The sequence below is a fragment of the Microtus pennsylvanicus genome, chromosome 3 (genome assembly GCF_037038515.1).
Source record: "Microtus pennsylvanicus isolate mMicPen1 chromosome 3, mMicPen1.hap1, whole genome shotgun sequence".
NCBI lineage: Eukaryota > Metazoa > Chordata > Mammalia > Rodentia > Cricetidae > Microtus > Microtus pennsylvanicus.
This window is the reverse complement of record NC_134581.1, coordinates 3,136,538-3,153,096: the sequence shown is the minus strand read 5'-3', so window position 1 is coordinate 3,153,096 and position 16,559 is coordinate 3,136,538. Positions and strand designations below refer to the sequence as shown.

General features: G+C 48.5%; 1 protein-coding gene across 1 annotated transcript in view; it reads right to left on the bottom strand.

Moving 5' to 3' along the window:
* Window positions 1-16,559, bottom strand: part of Ulk4 (unc-51 like kinase 4) — a 315,649-nt gene that overhangs the window by 185,364 nt on the left and 113,726 nt on the right. The window contains exons 26-30 of the mRNA XM_075964113.1: window positions 13,179-13,230; window positions 13,001-13,095; window positions 5,464-5,515; window positions 5,153-5,297; window positions 883-975 (exon numbers count right to left, since the gene is read on the bottom strand). Of these exons, the coding sequence (XP_075820228.1) occupies window positions 883-975; window positions 5,153-5,297; window positions 5,464-5,515; window positions 13,001-13,095; window positions 13,179-13,230 (437 nt within the window). The remainder of the gene's footprint in view (window positions 1-882; window positions 976-5,152; window positions 5,298-5,463; window positions 5,516-13,000; window positions 13,096-13,178; window positions 13,231-16,559) is intronic.

Here is a 16,559-nt window from a genome sequence, read left to right as displayed (position 1 = left end):
CAAAATGCAGAAAGGAAAGGAGTGCAGGCTTGGTGCACCCTGGGTGGTCATGACTAGGTATCATGAGTTATACACTGTGCCCTACAGAATCAAATCCCTTAGAAAGGCTTGTCTGCAGAGCTCCTTACAGCCCGAAAGCTTCCCACAGCTCGAAGTCACATTGGCTACATCATATGGTAGCAAAACATCAACAAATCCAACCAAGATGCAATGGCCTCCTTCACTGCAGAGCAGTGCACCCTGACATTTAAGACCATGTGGTCCGGACATGCCTGCAGGCAGGATTGGTGCCAGTTTGACGCCAGCCTGGGGAACACAGTGAATTAGAGGCCAGCCTCCCCCACAGAGTGAGACCTTGTCTCAAAAAACAAAAACCACCATACACACAGAAAAATGCTGTTGTCTATTGAGGGATTTTTGTTTGTTTTTGTTTTTAACCTTTAAAGAGTATCTTTTGGGTTGTGTATGTAAGAAATGTGCATGAGCACTTGTGTGTGTGCCAGTGTGTTCATATCACATACGCCACGTATGTACTACACCACACGTATCATTCAGAAGACAACCTCAGCGTGTCCCGGCCTCTGCTGCCTTGTCTCTTTGCTGTCTTTCCAGGTGGATACAGGGCTAGCCAGCCTGCTGGCTTCCAGGGACTTCTCCTGGCCCTAGGAGTGCCAGCATGACAGACACTGTACATGCCTTCCAGGATCCTAACTCAGGTCCTCTGAGCCTTCACCCCAAGTCCCAGCTTCATCCCATTCCGTGTGGTACAAACTCAAGGGGTTAGAACACATCAGTTCGGGCCAAGATAGCGTCAGCGATGACAGCACAATGCAGGGGACCTGGAGAGTGCCCCTTGGCAGCTGCGGTGCTGGCCTCCCATACCTGGTGAGAGCCGCGTTATGTTCCGTCATGGCAACGAGCAGCTTCAGAGCATAGGCGGGAACTGGGTCAGGCTCCATGAGGATGTGCTCATACCTAGGAATAAAACCACCAGAAATGACTCGGTCTTCTTCCCACATATGCCCCGAGTGTCAGAAAAGGACAGGTTGTAACATGCCAGCCTCTGGGGCCAGCACACACAGGGAGCACACAGCCTGCATGGGTAAGACACTCTGTAAGACGGTGCAGGCAGCAGGAGACCAGTGAGCAGGAGGCATCCCTGCTGCTGTCTCTAAGCCACCCACATTTGGGTTCCCTGGTGGACATGAGGCCAGCGCTGTACCCATGGCTAAGACACAGCTCAGTCGCAAGGGGAAAGATGAAGGTGATGAAACATTTTCGTGTGGACAAGGAGAGACACAGGAGAGCTCGCTGGTCACTGTAACACTGTACGCTCTCATGCCTAACCCACTCCTCTCTCTCTCCCTACAACTGCCGGGCAAGGGCTCCCACCTGGAGCTACACACCATCCCAGAATCCTTGTGCCTGAGAGAAACAAAGAAACTTCCAGATGCTTCCTGAGCCACAGGAATAGGAATTAGCAAGTGCAAGTCACGGTTACTGCTGGACGGCATTGCTACAACAGCTACCCGAACCTATAGGGCTGCCCCTGGTGGGAATCCATCTAAACACCAATTCTCCAAGGCTCTGGAGTGTAACTCGTGAGGAGGAATACATTCCTCCCTGGATCCTGAAGAATGGAGCCCTGATGATTTACGAAGTCATTAGAGCCCTGATGATTTTACAGGTCACAAGAGAATTATTTTTAAAAATGAAAAGGAAAGAAAGGCTGTGCTTATGTTTCCCAGGAGAGGGATGCGGCGCCATTCCTTCATCGTGGCATTGCAAACACACTTTATCAGCATGATCCCTGCGATGCTGAACACTGCTATAAAAACAAATATATAAGTAAACTATAAAGTTCAAATTGTTGCAGGTGACGGAAGTCAGGCCAGACAACAGACTCTCCCCTAGGCCTGCTCAGCCCCTTCAACACTTACCCTGACTGTGAGGTAGAAGACAGAAACACTTCCTACGCCTTTCCACAGCAGCACGGGGCGTCTTCCCTACAGTCCCATGAATAACTGAAGTTGCAAAGGCACAGGCGCCCCCTCCTCACTCGAGGAGATGGCCAGTTCCCTCCTCCATCAGACCCTTTGCTCCCACGGAAGGCAGAGAACAGGCAACCCCTGCTCTTTTCCTTGGTGCCAACTGAGAGAATAAAACCCTGTAGGAAAACCCCCTCTGCCCTCGTGGGGATGCTAATCCATGAGAATGACAAGGCGGTGCCAGAACCATCTCAAGGAAGAAAAAAGTCTTCTGGCCTCTGCAGGCACTGACGCTCAAAGATTCACATATCCACACAGTCAGAAAAAGAATTCTTTGTAGAATTCCCAGAAAAATATCCACCCCTTCTCAGAAACGACATGAACACTGTCCCCCACTTTATTAGCCTGATTCAACCCCTGGACTTCTACCCTGTCTACAACCTCACCCTGGACTTCTACCTGTAACTACAACCTCACCCTGGATTTCTACCCTGTAACTACAACCTGACCCCTGAACAGGAGAAGCTGCCCCAAACACCTACCTCCCACCCCTATTTCTGGACATCAACAAAGTCTACTCAAATTGGTCAGCAACTGTTCAGGCTTGTCCTTGGTCCCACAATTCCAAGGGGATGAAAAGGACCCAGTGTGGGGATAAACTGGGACCATCATTGGTTATCCTAGGGTTAAAATCCCATCAAGACTGTAAATGGAGACAATGTTTATCTACATTTCTGTAGATGCTGAACATCGCTGACAAGTGAGTTTCCCAAGTACCAGACCAGCTCCCATCGAGACACGATGTCACCTTCTGCCGTCAGCTTTCCCGGACGGCACTGCCAGTGGTTTGCACACTGAACTCCTGAGAGGTCCCGATGCTAATTAACAAGGATTTGGGCTTAAGAGCCATTAAATACGGTCTCTTCTGTTCAGTATGACCCTCTAAAATCTAACCTTGTCTGCCCACTGGATAAATCCCATGGTGATTTTCCGGGAAGATGTGAGACCTGTCTCCCCTAAGAGGAAGAGCTCTCTTCTCAGGTGATTGTCAAAATCCCAACCACGAAGAAAAGGAAAACTGAGGGGGGCAGAAACAAGCAAGGGCATGCACATATGAGTGGATGGACCAACACACACACACACACACACACACACGAGTCACAAGACAGAGGTTACCAACAGCTAGCCTGAGTTCCCTGACTATGGTGACGCGTCATCACAGGGATTCTTTGCACAGCAGGATGTGGCAGTGGCTTCAAGAGTGTGTCTGAGAAGTTCACGCCTTGTCAGCTGGGCAGCTGAGCTATATAGCAGCAGTGGTCCCTCGAGAGAGGGATGAGTTGGCACCTTCTAAAGTTCCTGTCCCTCTCAGGACAGAGCATACCAATGGTCCTGCCATGGAGAAAGTCTCTGCAGACCTTCTGAAGGATCTCAGATGGACCCTAAACCAAACGAGACAGGATGGAATGTGAGATATGGAGATGGGGGGACGCAGGGACTATGGTAGGAAAACCATCAGAGCACAGCCATCAGAGCCCAGCAGTGAGTCATGGGACAGACATGAGCCGAGCTTCTGCTCTAACAGAGCACATGTCTGCCCCATACCACATGTCTGTGGTAACGTGATGAGACAGGAGGGACAGCTCTGCATGGCTTGAAGCAGAATCCCCCAGAGACCTCAGATGGGAGCCATCAGCAGAATGAGACTTCAGTTGTGCTCGAAGCTGAACAGTGAGTTCAGCAAGAGGGCTCGTGGGTAGGGGCGGCTGCTGACAAGCTGCTGACTCAAGCTCCATGCTGAACTCACATGGTGGGAGGAGAGAATCCATTCCTCTGATCTCTACACACACAGGTGTGCTCTCTCTCACACACACACAGGTGCTCACTCCCCCAAGCACTGAGACACTCACCCACATACAGAGATGCTCACCTCCCCACACACGCATACACACACACATACACACACAGGTGCTCACACGCATGCACACACAGGTGCTTACCCACACACATACACACACACACAGGTGCTCACTCCCCCAAGCACTGAGACACTCACCCACATACAGAGATGCTCACCTCCCCACACACGCATACACACACACATACACACATGCGTGCACACACAGGTGCTTACCCACACACATACACACACACACAGGTGCTCGCCCACAGACACAGGTACTTACACGCGTGCACACACAGGTGCTTACCCCCCCACACACACACACATAAACACAACCCTTCCATTTAACCCTGTACAATGATCTTCTGGGGAGAAGTGGTTCTTTGTTTTTAACCCCTGTGAGGGGTGTGGCCTATAATGTCAGCACTGACGGCATCAGCTCGAGGCCTGCCTGGGCTGCACAGCAAGATCCAGGAAAGCTTGGGTTACAGAGAGAGGGGCCCTCTTGAAAAAAAACAACAAAAATTATTCTGTTCAATCAAACTGAGGGTTCCCTGCAGCACAAGACTCCATGGAGGGCTCCCCACTGGGAGCTCCTGGGAGTCTGCGGCCATGACCTTGCTGTACCAGCCATGCAGTAGCAGAAGGAAGAACAAGCCCCTCCATGCTCATATTCTCCACCTCGGCTACTGACCCCCTGAGGAAAGCATCTGGGAAAAGGAAAGGCTCTGTGACTCTCATTTCTGGGGGTGACAGAAGTCTTAATCCCACGCTCTTGAATCATAACACCACTTCACCCATCCCCAGCTAGGAGCATCTTTCTGTTGGCATCAGAAGACTGTACCCAGCCAACAATGCTCAGCAGAGGCTGTGAGGTGGGTGGGGCTGGGACTCTTCCAGGTCCTCCACAGTGGGACAGCCAACGCCTGTGTCTAGATCTCTCCAGCACGAGACCAGGAGCATATGTCCAAAGACACAGGGACATCAAGCCCACCCCATGGTCAGGCCAGCTGTACAGAAGCGTCCCCACATGAGTGGGCAGCACAGGACTTACTGGGGAGCAGTGGACGGCACAGCACTTACTGGGGAGCAGTGGATGGAACAGCACTTACTGGGGAGCAGTGGACGGAACAGCACTTACTGGGGGAGCAGCTCGTCCCTGAAGAGCACTTACTGGGGAGCAGTGGACGGAACAGCACTTACTGGGGAGCAGTGGACAGAACAGCACTTACTGGGGAGCAGTGGACGGAACAGCACTTACTGGGGGAGCAGCTCGTCCCTGAAGAGCGCCAGAAGATTGCTGTCGGGATCACAGCCGGCCTCGTCATCGCCATCCTCCTGCTCCTGGCTCACCAGTAGGGCTGTGGTCTCAGAGAGCAGCCGCAAGCTGAAGAGTCTCCACTCCACTAGATGAAGGAAAGAATGCCAAGAACGTGAGAATGGAATGTGTGCGTATTGTGGTGATACACAGGGATGGTGGTGAGAACCGGGCCACCCCAGGTCCCCCAGTTATCTCTAAAAAGCAAAACTAAGAAATGTGTCCTGGATTCTCAGGACCCCAGTCTCACTCACCATTCTGGCTTTGAACCAAGGAGACCAAGGGTGGCAAAATGTAATCAATGACCTAGAAGAAAGGACAGAAGCCGTAGCTCAGAACTCTGTACAAAAAAATGGTTATTGGGCACCAGCCCCCGTCTGTGTCACCGTCAAAGGAGGGAGAGGAAGGCCAAAGGCAGGTCATCTGGGCCAACAGTGTAAGGGTGCAGGCCCTCACGGGGGAACTGGAGTGGAGGCTGCTGGTCACATGACCCACAGTCAGGAAACAGATGAACGCTGGTCCTCAGCTTGCTTTCTCTTTTTTGCTCAGTTGAGGACACAGCCTGAGGAATGTGCTGTTCACAAGTAGGTCCTTCTACCTCATCTAGATATTCCCTCACAGATACCCAGAGGCCCAACCTCATCTAGATATTCCCTCACAGATACCCAGAGGTCCAACATCATCTAGATATTCCCTCACAGATACCCAGAGGCCCAACCTCATCTAGATATTCCCTCACAGATACACAGAGGCCCAACCTCATCTAGATATTCCCTCACAGATACCCAGAGGTCCAACCTCATCTAGATATTCCCTCACAGATACACAGAGGTCCAACCTCATCTAGATATTCCCTCACAGATACCCAGAGGTCTAACCTCATCTAGATATTCCCTCACAGATACCCAGAGGTCCAACATCATCTAGATATTCCCTCACAGATACCCAGAGGTCTAACCTCATCTAGATATTCCCTCACAGATACTCAGAGGTCCAACCTCATCTAGATATTCCCTCACAGATACACAGAGGTCCAACCTCATCTAGATATTCCCTCACGGATACCCAGAGGTCTAACCTCATCTAGATATTCCCTCGCAGATACACAGAGGTCCAACCTCATCTAGATATTCCCTCACAGATACCCAGAGGCCCAACCTCATCTAGATATTCCCTCACAGATACCCAGAGGCCCATCTGCAGTGATTCTGGGTCCTGTCAAGTTATATATAGAGCATCACACTCCCCTTCAACTATGTGAGTAGCAAGAGCCCTGGCTGGAGATTGTCTGCAGTCCTGGGAACTGAGGGTGCACTGCTGTATAAAATACATTCAAACAAACCCCTGTGGAGGAGGAAGGCCAAGAACTAGGCAGCAGATATGAAGAGCACAGTCCCCAAAGTGAAGAAGCCTACACAGGCAGCAGACACACAAAATTACTGAGCCCCAGTGATGTCAGATACTTAGAATTTGAAAGAGATAACACTTTAACCCAGCTGGTTTTAAACCCAAACAAAGCAGAGTTGGGGCCTGCAAGTCTGCGCAAAGATAAGATGCAGAACTATAAACAATTAATGCGAATGTCACATGGGAAGTTAGCAAGTCAGTCCTACACTACCACCCACACCCGAAGACTCGACAATTCCACTCCTCTGTGACCGATCACATGAGTGAACGCAGAATGGGGAAATCTCACACAGGACAGAGACAAGAAATGGTTTTGGTTCCTGGAGTTTTTATAAGATACATACATATATATATGTATATATATAAGAAAAAATATATATTATTTTCACACACACATACCCATATATGTGTGAATAAGGTTCAACAAGCAATCTTGCAGGTATTTCTCAAGTATTATGGTCTCTAGACAACATTGGTTGAGAGATGTGTGCAGCTGACACATCCTAGCGTAAACACACGTGACTCCTGTGTCAACACCATCAGCTACCCTGTTTGCACAATTACAAAGTAAATGATATCAATGACCCCACAGTCTCATCAGCACGCCTATCAAAACACATTAGTTACTCAGTGCCAACTGTGATCATTTACAGTACACGCCCACACAAATATAAACAATGAAGGGTCGTAAGCTAGGGTTTCTGGGAAGGCTCTGTGCCGTGGCTCTGGTCCTGAGAAATAAACAGCCACTGTGAATCAGACCTGAGGTCCTTCGAGGCTGTGACAACCTGGCCACCTGATGTTTCTTCTATCACTGTTTACGAGTGTTACAGAGCTACAGTCAGAGCTTGCAGATGGGAAGATCAAGTGTGTCATCTGGAAATATCCAAGACAGAATCAAAACAGTCACCTAGAGATACCACCTGGAAGAAACCAGACACAGGTGGAAATCTAAACTCAGAAGTCAGGCTGGCCTTTCTAGTCTGTCCCCATGACCTGGGGCTCACGCTGTCACCCCTCCCCCACTCCCCAGAGGCTGAAGGAGCTCCAGAGGGTACAAGGGCACAGAGGCCAGAGCGGGTGCCGACAGCGTGGGCCCAGCACCAGAGCAAATGTGTCCTTTCAAACGTGTTACCAATTGATATTTCAGCACGAATGGTTTTCCTTAAAACTGCATGCACTTTAGCTTGTGTACTTAAAGCAACACTCTGAAAATGCAATCTACAGGTCTCACAGCCGACCCAAGGTTCCCACAGCATGAGGTTAATTACATCCCCTTGAATGCAGGCAGAACTCGCTCTGAAACAACACTGGTATCAATGCCCAGTGCCAGGAACACCACTCTGCAGGGTTGGCTGGACTCTTGGCCCTGTCCTACACAGGGATACGAGGGTGGGGCACCAAAGAGTAGCACTTCTAATTCAGTCACACGTTTGGGGAAAGGACTGATTTCACCAGCAGGAGGGTCTAACAAGGGATTATTGACGTAAAGACTTCTCCAAGAGGTGACATTCAGACCTGAGTGGTTCAAATGCTAAACTACCACTCACCCCTGAGGGGTTTCTCTGTGCTGTAGGAATTCCTACCTCCAGTAGCCTTTAAGTTACCCGCCCACTTGGGCGTGGCCTCTTATTCTACTAGGCTGACGTAAAGCACAAGTCTCGCCTCTCTTCTGGCTGCAGGATTCAGTTGCTGTTCCCCATTTGAGCAGAGGACTGTGATCTATGAGTCTATCCCTAAATAAAAAACCTTCTATTATTCTCAATTCTGAGCTAGTGTGGGATTTCTTTTAAGTGTCCTTCTTCAAATGGTGTGCCTACGTGGGGCTGACTAAATCCTGCAAGCTTAGACCAAAACAAAACAAATAAGAAAAAAAGAACCCCCTCCCAAAAAAACCCCAGAGTTAAGCAGGGCTTTTTGGTAGCAGTGTTTTCTCAGGTGGGCTCTGTTTTCTAGAGACAAGCACATCTCATTAAGAGAGGCTTCCTGACTCAGCTTTAGCTGCAAAACCTTTGCAGCCCTTTTAAGAGGCTCTGCCACAAAGCATTTAAATAGTGTTGATGAAAAGCTGACCACATGCTTCTTGATGGTGGTAGGGACCTTGAAATGCCATAAAGTTGTGGCAATAAACATGGCTCCAGCAGGTACCTCCGCCATGAGGCTAGACTCTCAGAAAGCTAAAGAATGAGCTGGATCCAGCAGTCAAAGCCATGGCTTTAATCCTAGCCATATTGCTTAGAAAATTAAAAGCTCATGTAGTCAGAAAAGATATACAATATAGATTCGGATGAAGACAACTTCTAAATGGTTTACAATGTGTTTAAAAATATATGTAGGCTTCAGATAGAAAAGAAAAAGGATAAAGTCCTTCAAATAAAAAAGAAACAGAGTAGTTGGATGTGGTGGGACACACCTTTAATCCCAATGCTTGGGATCTCTGTGAGTTCAAGGACAACCTGGTTTACAGAGTGAATTCCGGGATAACCAAAGACACACAGAGAAACACTGTCTCAAAGAGCCAAAAATTAAAAAAAAAATAGAGTTTAAAATACAGCCTGGTAAAGATGAAAACTACACAGAGAGTCTGGATACTGTATGTTACTGTGTTGTCATTGAATTGTTTGATGGCTGAGGAAGGAGCAGCAGCTGCCAAAAGACATTTGATTATAAATTAATTATAAATTGATTAATCCAACATATATATTTTGAAAATTCCTTGACTTCAAAATTTAAGTCAAAATGTATGTTACTTTGAGAAGAAGTTTTGCATTGTTTCCACAGGAAATGAGAGGCTGTGGATTCACTCTTGGCTAAGAAAAATGAGGTTTGATCAAGGAAGATCCCCTGAAGAATCTCCAATAGGAGCAGATGGCCCAGATGATCAACATTTCAGAACATTTCTGTTGCAGTTTCCTCTGAGTTCTGCATCCAGAACAGCATCAAGACTGCTGGCTGAGATGATCAAGACTCACAGAATATTCCAATTAGGACTTGACCATAATTCAAAATTTTCTAAATCCTCATAAGATTATCAGCACTCCCAACCAGCAGGAAGTAGCCTGGAAAACTACACCCACATTCCCAAAAAAATGGATTATGGATGTTTGCCTTTGTTTAGAATGTTGGTTACAAGTTGTTATGGATAATGGTCAGGAGAAAAGCTAAACAAAGGAGATTAGATTCAGAGTTCTTTTTTTTTTTAAAGAGTGGGGGAAGTGCTGTGGGACAATGGTCTCTTATCCTGTCACTTTTATTATTTTTAATAAACACTGATTGGCCAGTATCCAGGCAGGAAGTAGAGGTGGGGCAATGAGAATTCTGGGAAGAGGGAAGTTTCAGTCTGCAGTCATCACCCAGACAGAGAAGAAGCCAGACACAGAGGATGTAAGATGTGACTGCTTTGCTGAAAAAGGTACCAAGCCACGTGGCTAACACAGACAAGAATTATGGGCTGATATAAGAATTAATAAGAAGCCTGAGCTACTGGGACAATCAGTTTAAAATTAATGTAGACTTCGGTGTATTGCTTTGGGACTGAACAGCCGCAGGACCAGGCGAGACAGGCACCTCGGTCAACAGAAATCGGTCAACATCTCTGACCACAGCACGCCTCACCTGTAATTTGCCTTTCCTAGAAAGAGAACAAAACCAGCTCGTACAACACAATTTCACACCTCCGTGATAACGTATCAGAAACAGCCACCTCAAGTGCCTCAGAATGCCCCTGTGGGCACTTCACTCCCCACTGCTCAGCCCTGTCAGTCCACTCCCTGGCAAGGTCACCCTGGCCAGTGAACCCGACCTATCTCTCCCAAGGGAGAGGAGCCTGCTCAACTCTAACCCAGACCAAGCAGAGCCATACACACCCTCTGACTCCAGCAGACACTTCCCATCCCGTTCAACACTTAACTCCCCTTGCACACTCAGTTGAAGAAACACATTCTCCCACAACCAGGCACAAACCAGCAGACTGCCTAGGGCTGCCACACCCTGTGGGTCCCCTATCCACACTGCATCCTGCAAACCTTGGTGCGCGTGCACACGCACACACACACACGCACACACACACACACATACACACACGCACACACACGTGCAGGCATTGTCCAGCCACAAGCCCAGGCTGGCTCAGTGCAGAAGGTGGCAAGCCTCAGCTCACTGCATTCTCCACCCTGCTTTTAAAGAGCTGGTTCACAAAAATAAATAAATAAATGAAAAAAATAAACTTTACTACAAATAAAAGAAACTCCGAATTGTCTCAGGTTGCTGACAGACGCTGTCAGAAGCGAGAACACTTTTCCTCCTAGACCAAGGTTCCAACCCAAAGCTGTCCCAGCTTTGCACGTTTGACAGATTCAAAGTAACCAGTGTTTTCCCTTCCTGGAAGCTTGCAGAAACACTCACACAAGAGGCCAGTAGGACCACTGCCCTCTGCCACCCGATCCTGTTTTGGGCTAGCTCACACTCATGTTCTCCTCTTTTATGCAGGCCAGGATGCAGACCCAGGGAATGGTGCCACCACAGTGGGTTGCCTACCCCAACAGTTACCGTTATCAAGTCAATCCCTACAGACAAGTCCATGGGGCAACCTGATCTACCATGGGGCAACCTGATCTAGACAGCTCCCTGTGGAGAGCCTTGCCTTCCACAGTGTCAAGCTGGCAATTATGGAGGATCTGGCGTTGCCTTGTTCTAAGTGACGCCTCCTTGGTCAGGCCCCCACTCAGTGTAAGGTAACCCACAAGATGTTTGTCCTGGCTGGAGCTGAGCCTAGTGACCCCACTGGAGCTCAATGGCTTAGACACCCCAAAGAAGCAGCAGGGCTGGCTCTGGGCTCAGCAAGAGTTAAACACAGCTAGCTGTGTGAGCAGGTATCGATCAGGAGCCTTGAACATGGTGTGCTGAAATCTAAAACTATCAGAGGCTCCCTGGGGCGTGGGTCTTTTCCTCACACATTCCAGTCATGCCCAAGAGGAGATAATTACAAGATTTCCCAGGAGCTGCGGCTTTAGAGTGCATTTTTTGTAAAGTGGTAACTTATGACACCTTTTCTATCATAATTGATGCTGTAGTGGCAATAATTAACACACTCGTGTTTCATGATTAGAAAACACACTAATTAAATTTCTATTTAAATGCAATACAGATATTAATAAACACTGGATCTGAACAAATCAGCCATGGGGTTATTGTTCATTAGGCAACAGGATCCATAAGTGACATCTCAATCAAAGGCCTGGGACTCACTGGTAAAGCACCATGACCGGTTCTTTCCTGTTATGTTAGGTGTACATAGGGAATGTGGACCAACTCTATCATGAAAACTGTGGTGAGATAAGAAAACCCGAATCCTAACACTAAAGCTTGAAATGGCAGTGGGGAGCTTTTAGAGCTACTGCTGGATGGGAGTCTGCAATGGGAAGTGATGGGCTGGGACGGGGGCTCACACACAAACAAGCACACAATTCCCAGGGACCACTAGTTCCTGCAGGCCCAGCATGGACCTGTGCCAAGGCAGAGATCTGACTCTAGGGTAGTGAACGACAGCTCTTCCACCAAGCCTTGGCCACACATCGCTCCCAGAACACAGAGAAGCATGTCTGCAGAGAAGCCAGTGGTTTGACAGGGTCTCAGTGGAAGTCAGCAGGCTCCTCACAGAGGCTAACACCAGGCATCTGAGGAGGGAGGCCTGCATACAGAAGGCTTTGAGAGGAAAGGACAAGCACAGTGCCAACAAGGCAGTTTCTGAGACACAGGACAGCTGAGCCAGGAGCACAATGTGGCCAACACCAGAGAGAAAGGCCATCTTCTGATGCTGGCATTAGCAACCGCATGGAACAACTGGAAACAAACATCACCAAGTGGAAACCGTCTGCAGGGATCAGGGAACTGTAGCAGCAATGGAGATGTAGAGAGAATGTTTACTCTGTAGGAAAATGTCTACAAGATGTCTTCCTACTACAGAAAAAACAACCCAAATCATTGGCTTCTTCTGCAGGGGCTGGGGCACAGCAGGGGCTGGGGCACAGCAGGGGCTGGGGCACAGCAGGGGCTGGGCCACAGCAGGGGCTGGGCCACAGCAGGGGGCTGGGCCACAGCAGGAGCCAGGAGAGCCTGAAACCCCAGCACTACAGAGGAGGGCACATCCCCAGTGTCTGCAAAGTCTCCCCCACAGGAATGTGCTTCTGGCCTCAAGGAAAAGGGTGTGGGAGGGTCAAGGAACAGTCAGAGAAATTTACCCCTCCCCAACCAACAAAACTGAAAGCAGCTTTCCCCAGCTCCCCCTGCTTTTTTGAAGTTTCTCGAGACATGGACACCGGTCAACCTGGCATGCGTACACACAAGGATTATCAAGCAAAGGCCAAGGGCTTTCTAGAAACTGACCGTAGAGCGGTAGTTGGCCAGCAGAACAGGGTACTGTATCACTGCTTCAAAGGTGGACAATGTGATATTGATGAACTCCTCCGAAGCCACCATCCCTAGGATCACAGAGAGATCGTTACACGGGCGTCCACGCGTGCATGCTCTTCATGGCTCACACGCAACAAACACAGCTGCTCACCTATGGCTCCATCTATGTTGGTTTCTCCCGAGTCAACCGACTTAATGTGACTCTGAAAAAGAAGAAGTGTCTGATAAACGGGGGTCAAAATACCTCTGAAATGAAATCTGGGCAGGTAACAGTTTGCCTGAAACCACATGTCTGATTCCTAAACTCATGGGGATATATTACAAACACTGCAATCAGTTTGAATGTGCTTATATAATACTGTACACAGTATATGCATATACTATTCACATATATGGAAAGGTGGCTCAGTGGTTAAGAGTTCAATTCCTAGCATCCAAACTGGACGGCTCACAACTTAACTCCAGCTCCAGGAGATCCGACACCTTTGCCCATCCAGACTGCACAGGTACCTGAAGTCAATGTGTACACACCCCACACATGGATACACACTTACACTTAATTTAAAAGAAATATTTTAAGATTTTATGTGTGTAAGTGCTTTGCTCATAAATATGTGGACCATATCCATGGAGGACATGGATGGGTTCAGGGATTAGGGACTCAGGGATTAGATCACCTGGAACTAGAGTTAAAGACAGTTGGAAGCCACCGCAGGGTGCTAGAAACTAGACCCACGTCTTCTGCAAGAACAACCAGTGCCCTTAACTACCGAGTCATCTCTCTCCAGCCCCCTAAAAGTAATTCTTGAAAATTTTATTATGCATATATTAAGACCATGATTTTTAAATATACAAATGAGATTTAGTGTCGTAATAATTCAGTGGTAACAAAAAACTTACAAAAGTGAGAATGGCCACTGGTGGCATCTGCCATCTCACCTCTTGGGAGGCTGAGGCAAGGGTAGCCTTGAGCTTTAGGCTACACAGTGGCTACACAGGGACACATAGCAAGTTCAAGGCCAGCCTTATCAACAGCGCCAAGGCCTCATCAACAATGAACGAAGTCTACCGTGGTGACAGCAGTCACCCCACAAGAGGGTCCTGGTGCTGCACGGGGTGTCAAGGTGAAGGTGCAGCAGAGGCCAAGGCCTCGCAAGTTTCAACACTGTCTGGTGTCTGACTTTAGGATCACCACTGTGTTCAGTTCCTCCAGTCCCATGCACTGTTGCTACATCACAGCACCGCGTGAGAGGAAAGATAGCAGTGGGGCTGTGAACCCAATGCTTCCCCTTTCCAGTCTGTGCTGAAAGATCTGAACAGGACAGCAGTTCCCTGACTGAGCTCAGGGAGATGACCTCAGTCACACTGGGACGGGCGAACCCCTGTGTTCTTTGCATGCAGTCACACACCACTGTTCATGTCTTTAGCACACAAAAACATGGTCAAATACAAGGTTTTGTATATCCCAAACAGAGGACTGGGTTATAGCTTGGTGATTGAGTGCTGTCTAACATATGCAGGGCCCTGAGTTCAACCCATCCAAAAGTAAAATAAATAGCGAATAAAATATACGATGCCCATAAGACTAAAACGTAACTAGCTATACGCTTTGTTTACTGTGACACGGTTTTACCAAATGTGGTGGCCCATGCCTGTGATCCCTGCAATCAAGAGGCTGAGGCAGGAGGATCAATGTGAGTCCAAGGTCTGCCTGGACAGTTTAGTGAATTCAAGGCTGACCTGGGTACATAGCAAGACTCTGTCCCCAAATGAACTAAGAAACAATAGCTAAATAAACAGGTAATATAGACGTGTGCACTGCACAGCAGACAGTGTGCACAGAGCTATTGAGAACAAGGACCCTCTCCGCCTACTAGGGGAGTTGACGGAGCCCCAACGTTCAGTTCCTCACATGACCTCCCCACCCCCGGAAGGGAACCACCACCTGGAAACTACCACTTCCTGGATACGTTTCAATACTCCTACACATGCATCTCTGAACATTCTGATGAAATCTTTCAGCTAGATCTTTAACTTTTATTTTTATGTGGAAGGTGTTTTGCCTGCATGAATTTCTGTGCGCCACATGTGCACCTGAGACCCACAGGTGAGATGAGGAATGGGATCCAGAGGCTGGAGTCACAGAGCCTGTGAGCTGCACACGGGCACTGAGACCTTGAACCCCAGCTCCTCTAGGAAAGAAGCAGCGGCCCTAACCACTGGGCCATCTCGTCAGCACCCACGATTTATCTTTTACTAAAATTATATCAAACTATACATTCCGTACCAATGAGACAACAGCTGGCCACGAAAGGAAACCTGTGCTGCTCCCGCTCCTCTCTTTTGTCTTAGTGGGGGGGGGGGGGCAGAAACAGAAAGGTGAAGGGGTTTGCTATAAACAGAACCCAAGAATCCAGGAAACCAAAGTTCTTTAAAAGGCAAAGATTCCAACCTCACTTCTTATAAACAAGGAACGATGCCTAAAGGTCACTGCACAGGACATGACAAAAACTTTTTATAACAACTTGGTTGAAATCATTTCACAAATTTCCAAAATGAGACACAATATTTCAATGAATATTAATTTGATGGCAAAGTAAACTTTCAGAAAGAAATGTCTATTCTTTTTTAAAGAGGAGACACTGAGGTGAGAAGGCTCAGCAGGTCAAGGAGCTTGTCCCCAAGCAAGACATCCTGAGCAGGGACCCCTGCAAGCCGTCTGCACACGTGGCCCACAACCCCGTCAATATAAAATTCTTTTATGAGAAAGAGACTGGGCAGGCACATGCAGTGTGACCCACCTTCGAGATCCATAGAGTGACAACCAAAATAAGCTGCTTTACATCAGAATTTTTTAGAACATCTTTAACTTTAAAAAAAAAAAAAGTCAACTATCTGTGCTGAGTATGACAAGCATGGGGTCACGTGTGCGCGTTGGTGCTCTCTGGACAATGGTCCTGAAGCCTGCACAGGGTCATGTGTGCACACTGATGCTCTCTGGACAATGGTCCTGAAGCCTGCACGGGGTCATGTGTGCACATTGCTGCTCTCTGGACAATGGTTCTGGAGACTGCACAGGGTCATGTGCACACTGATGCTCTCTGGACAATGGTTCTGGAGACTGCACAGGGTCATGTGTGCACATTGCTGCTCTCTGGACAATGGTTCTGGAGACTGCACAGGGTCATGTGTGCACATTGCTGCTCTCTGGACAATGGTTCTGGAGACTGCACAGGGTCATGTGTGCACATTGCTGCTCTCTGGACAATGGTCCTGAAGCCTGCACAGGGTCATGTGTGCACTGATGCTCTCTGGACAATGGTTCTGGAGACTGCACAGGGTCATGTGTGCACACTGCGCTCTCTGGACAATGGTCCTGAAGCCTGCACAGGGTCATGTGTGCACACTGATGCTCTCTGGACAATGGTCCTGAAGCCTGCACAGGGTCATGTGTGCACACTGATGCTCTCTGGACAATGGTTCTGGAGACTGCACAGGGTCATGTGTGCACACACTGATGCTCTCTGGACAA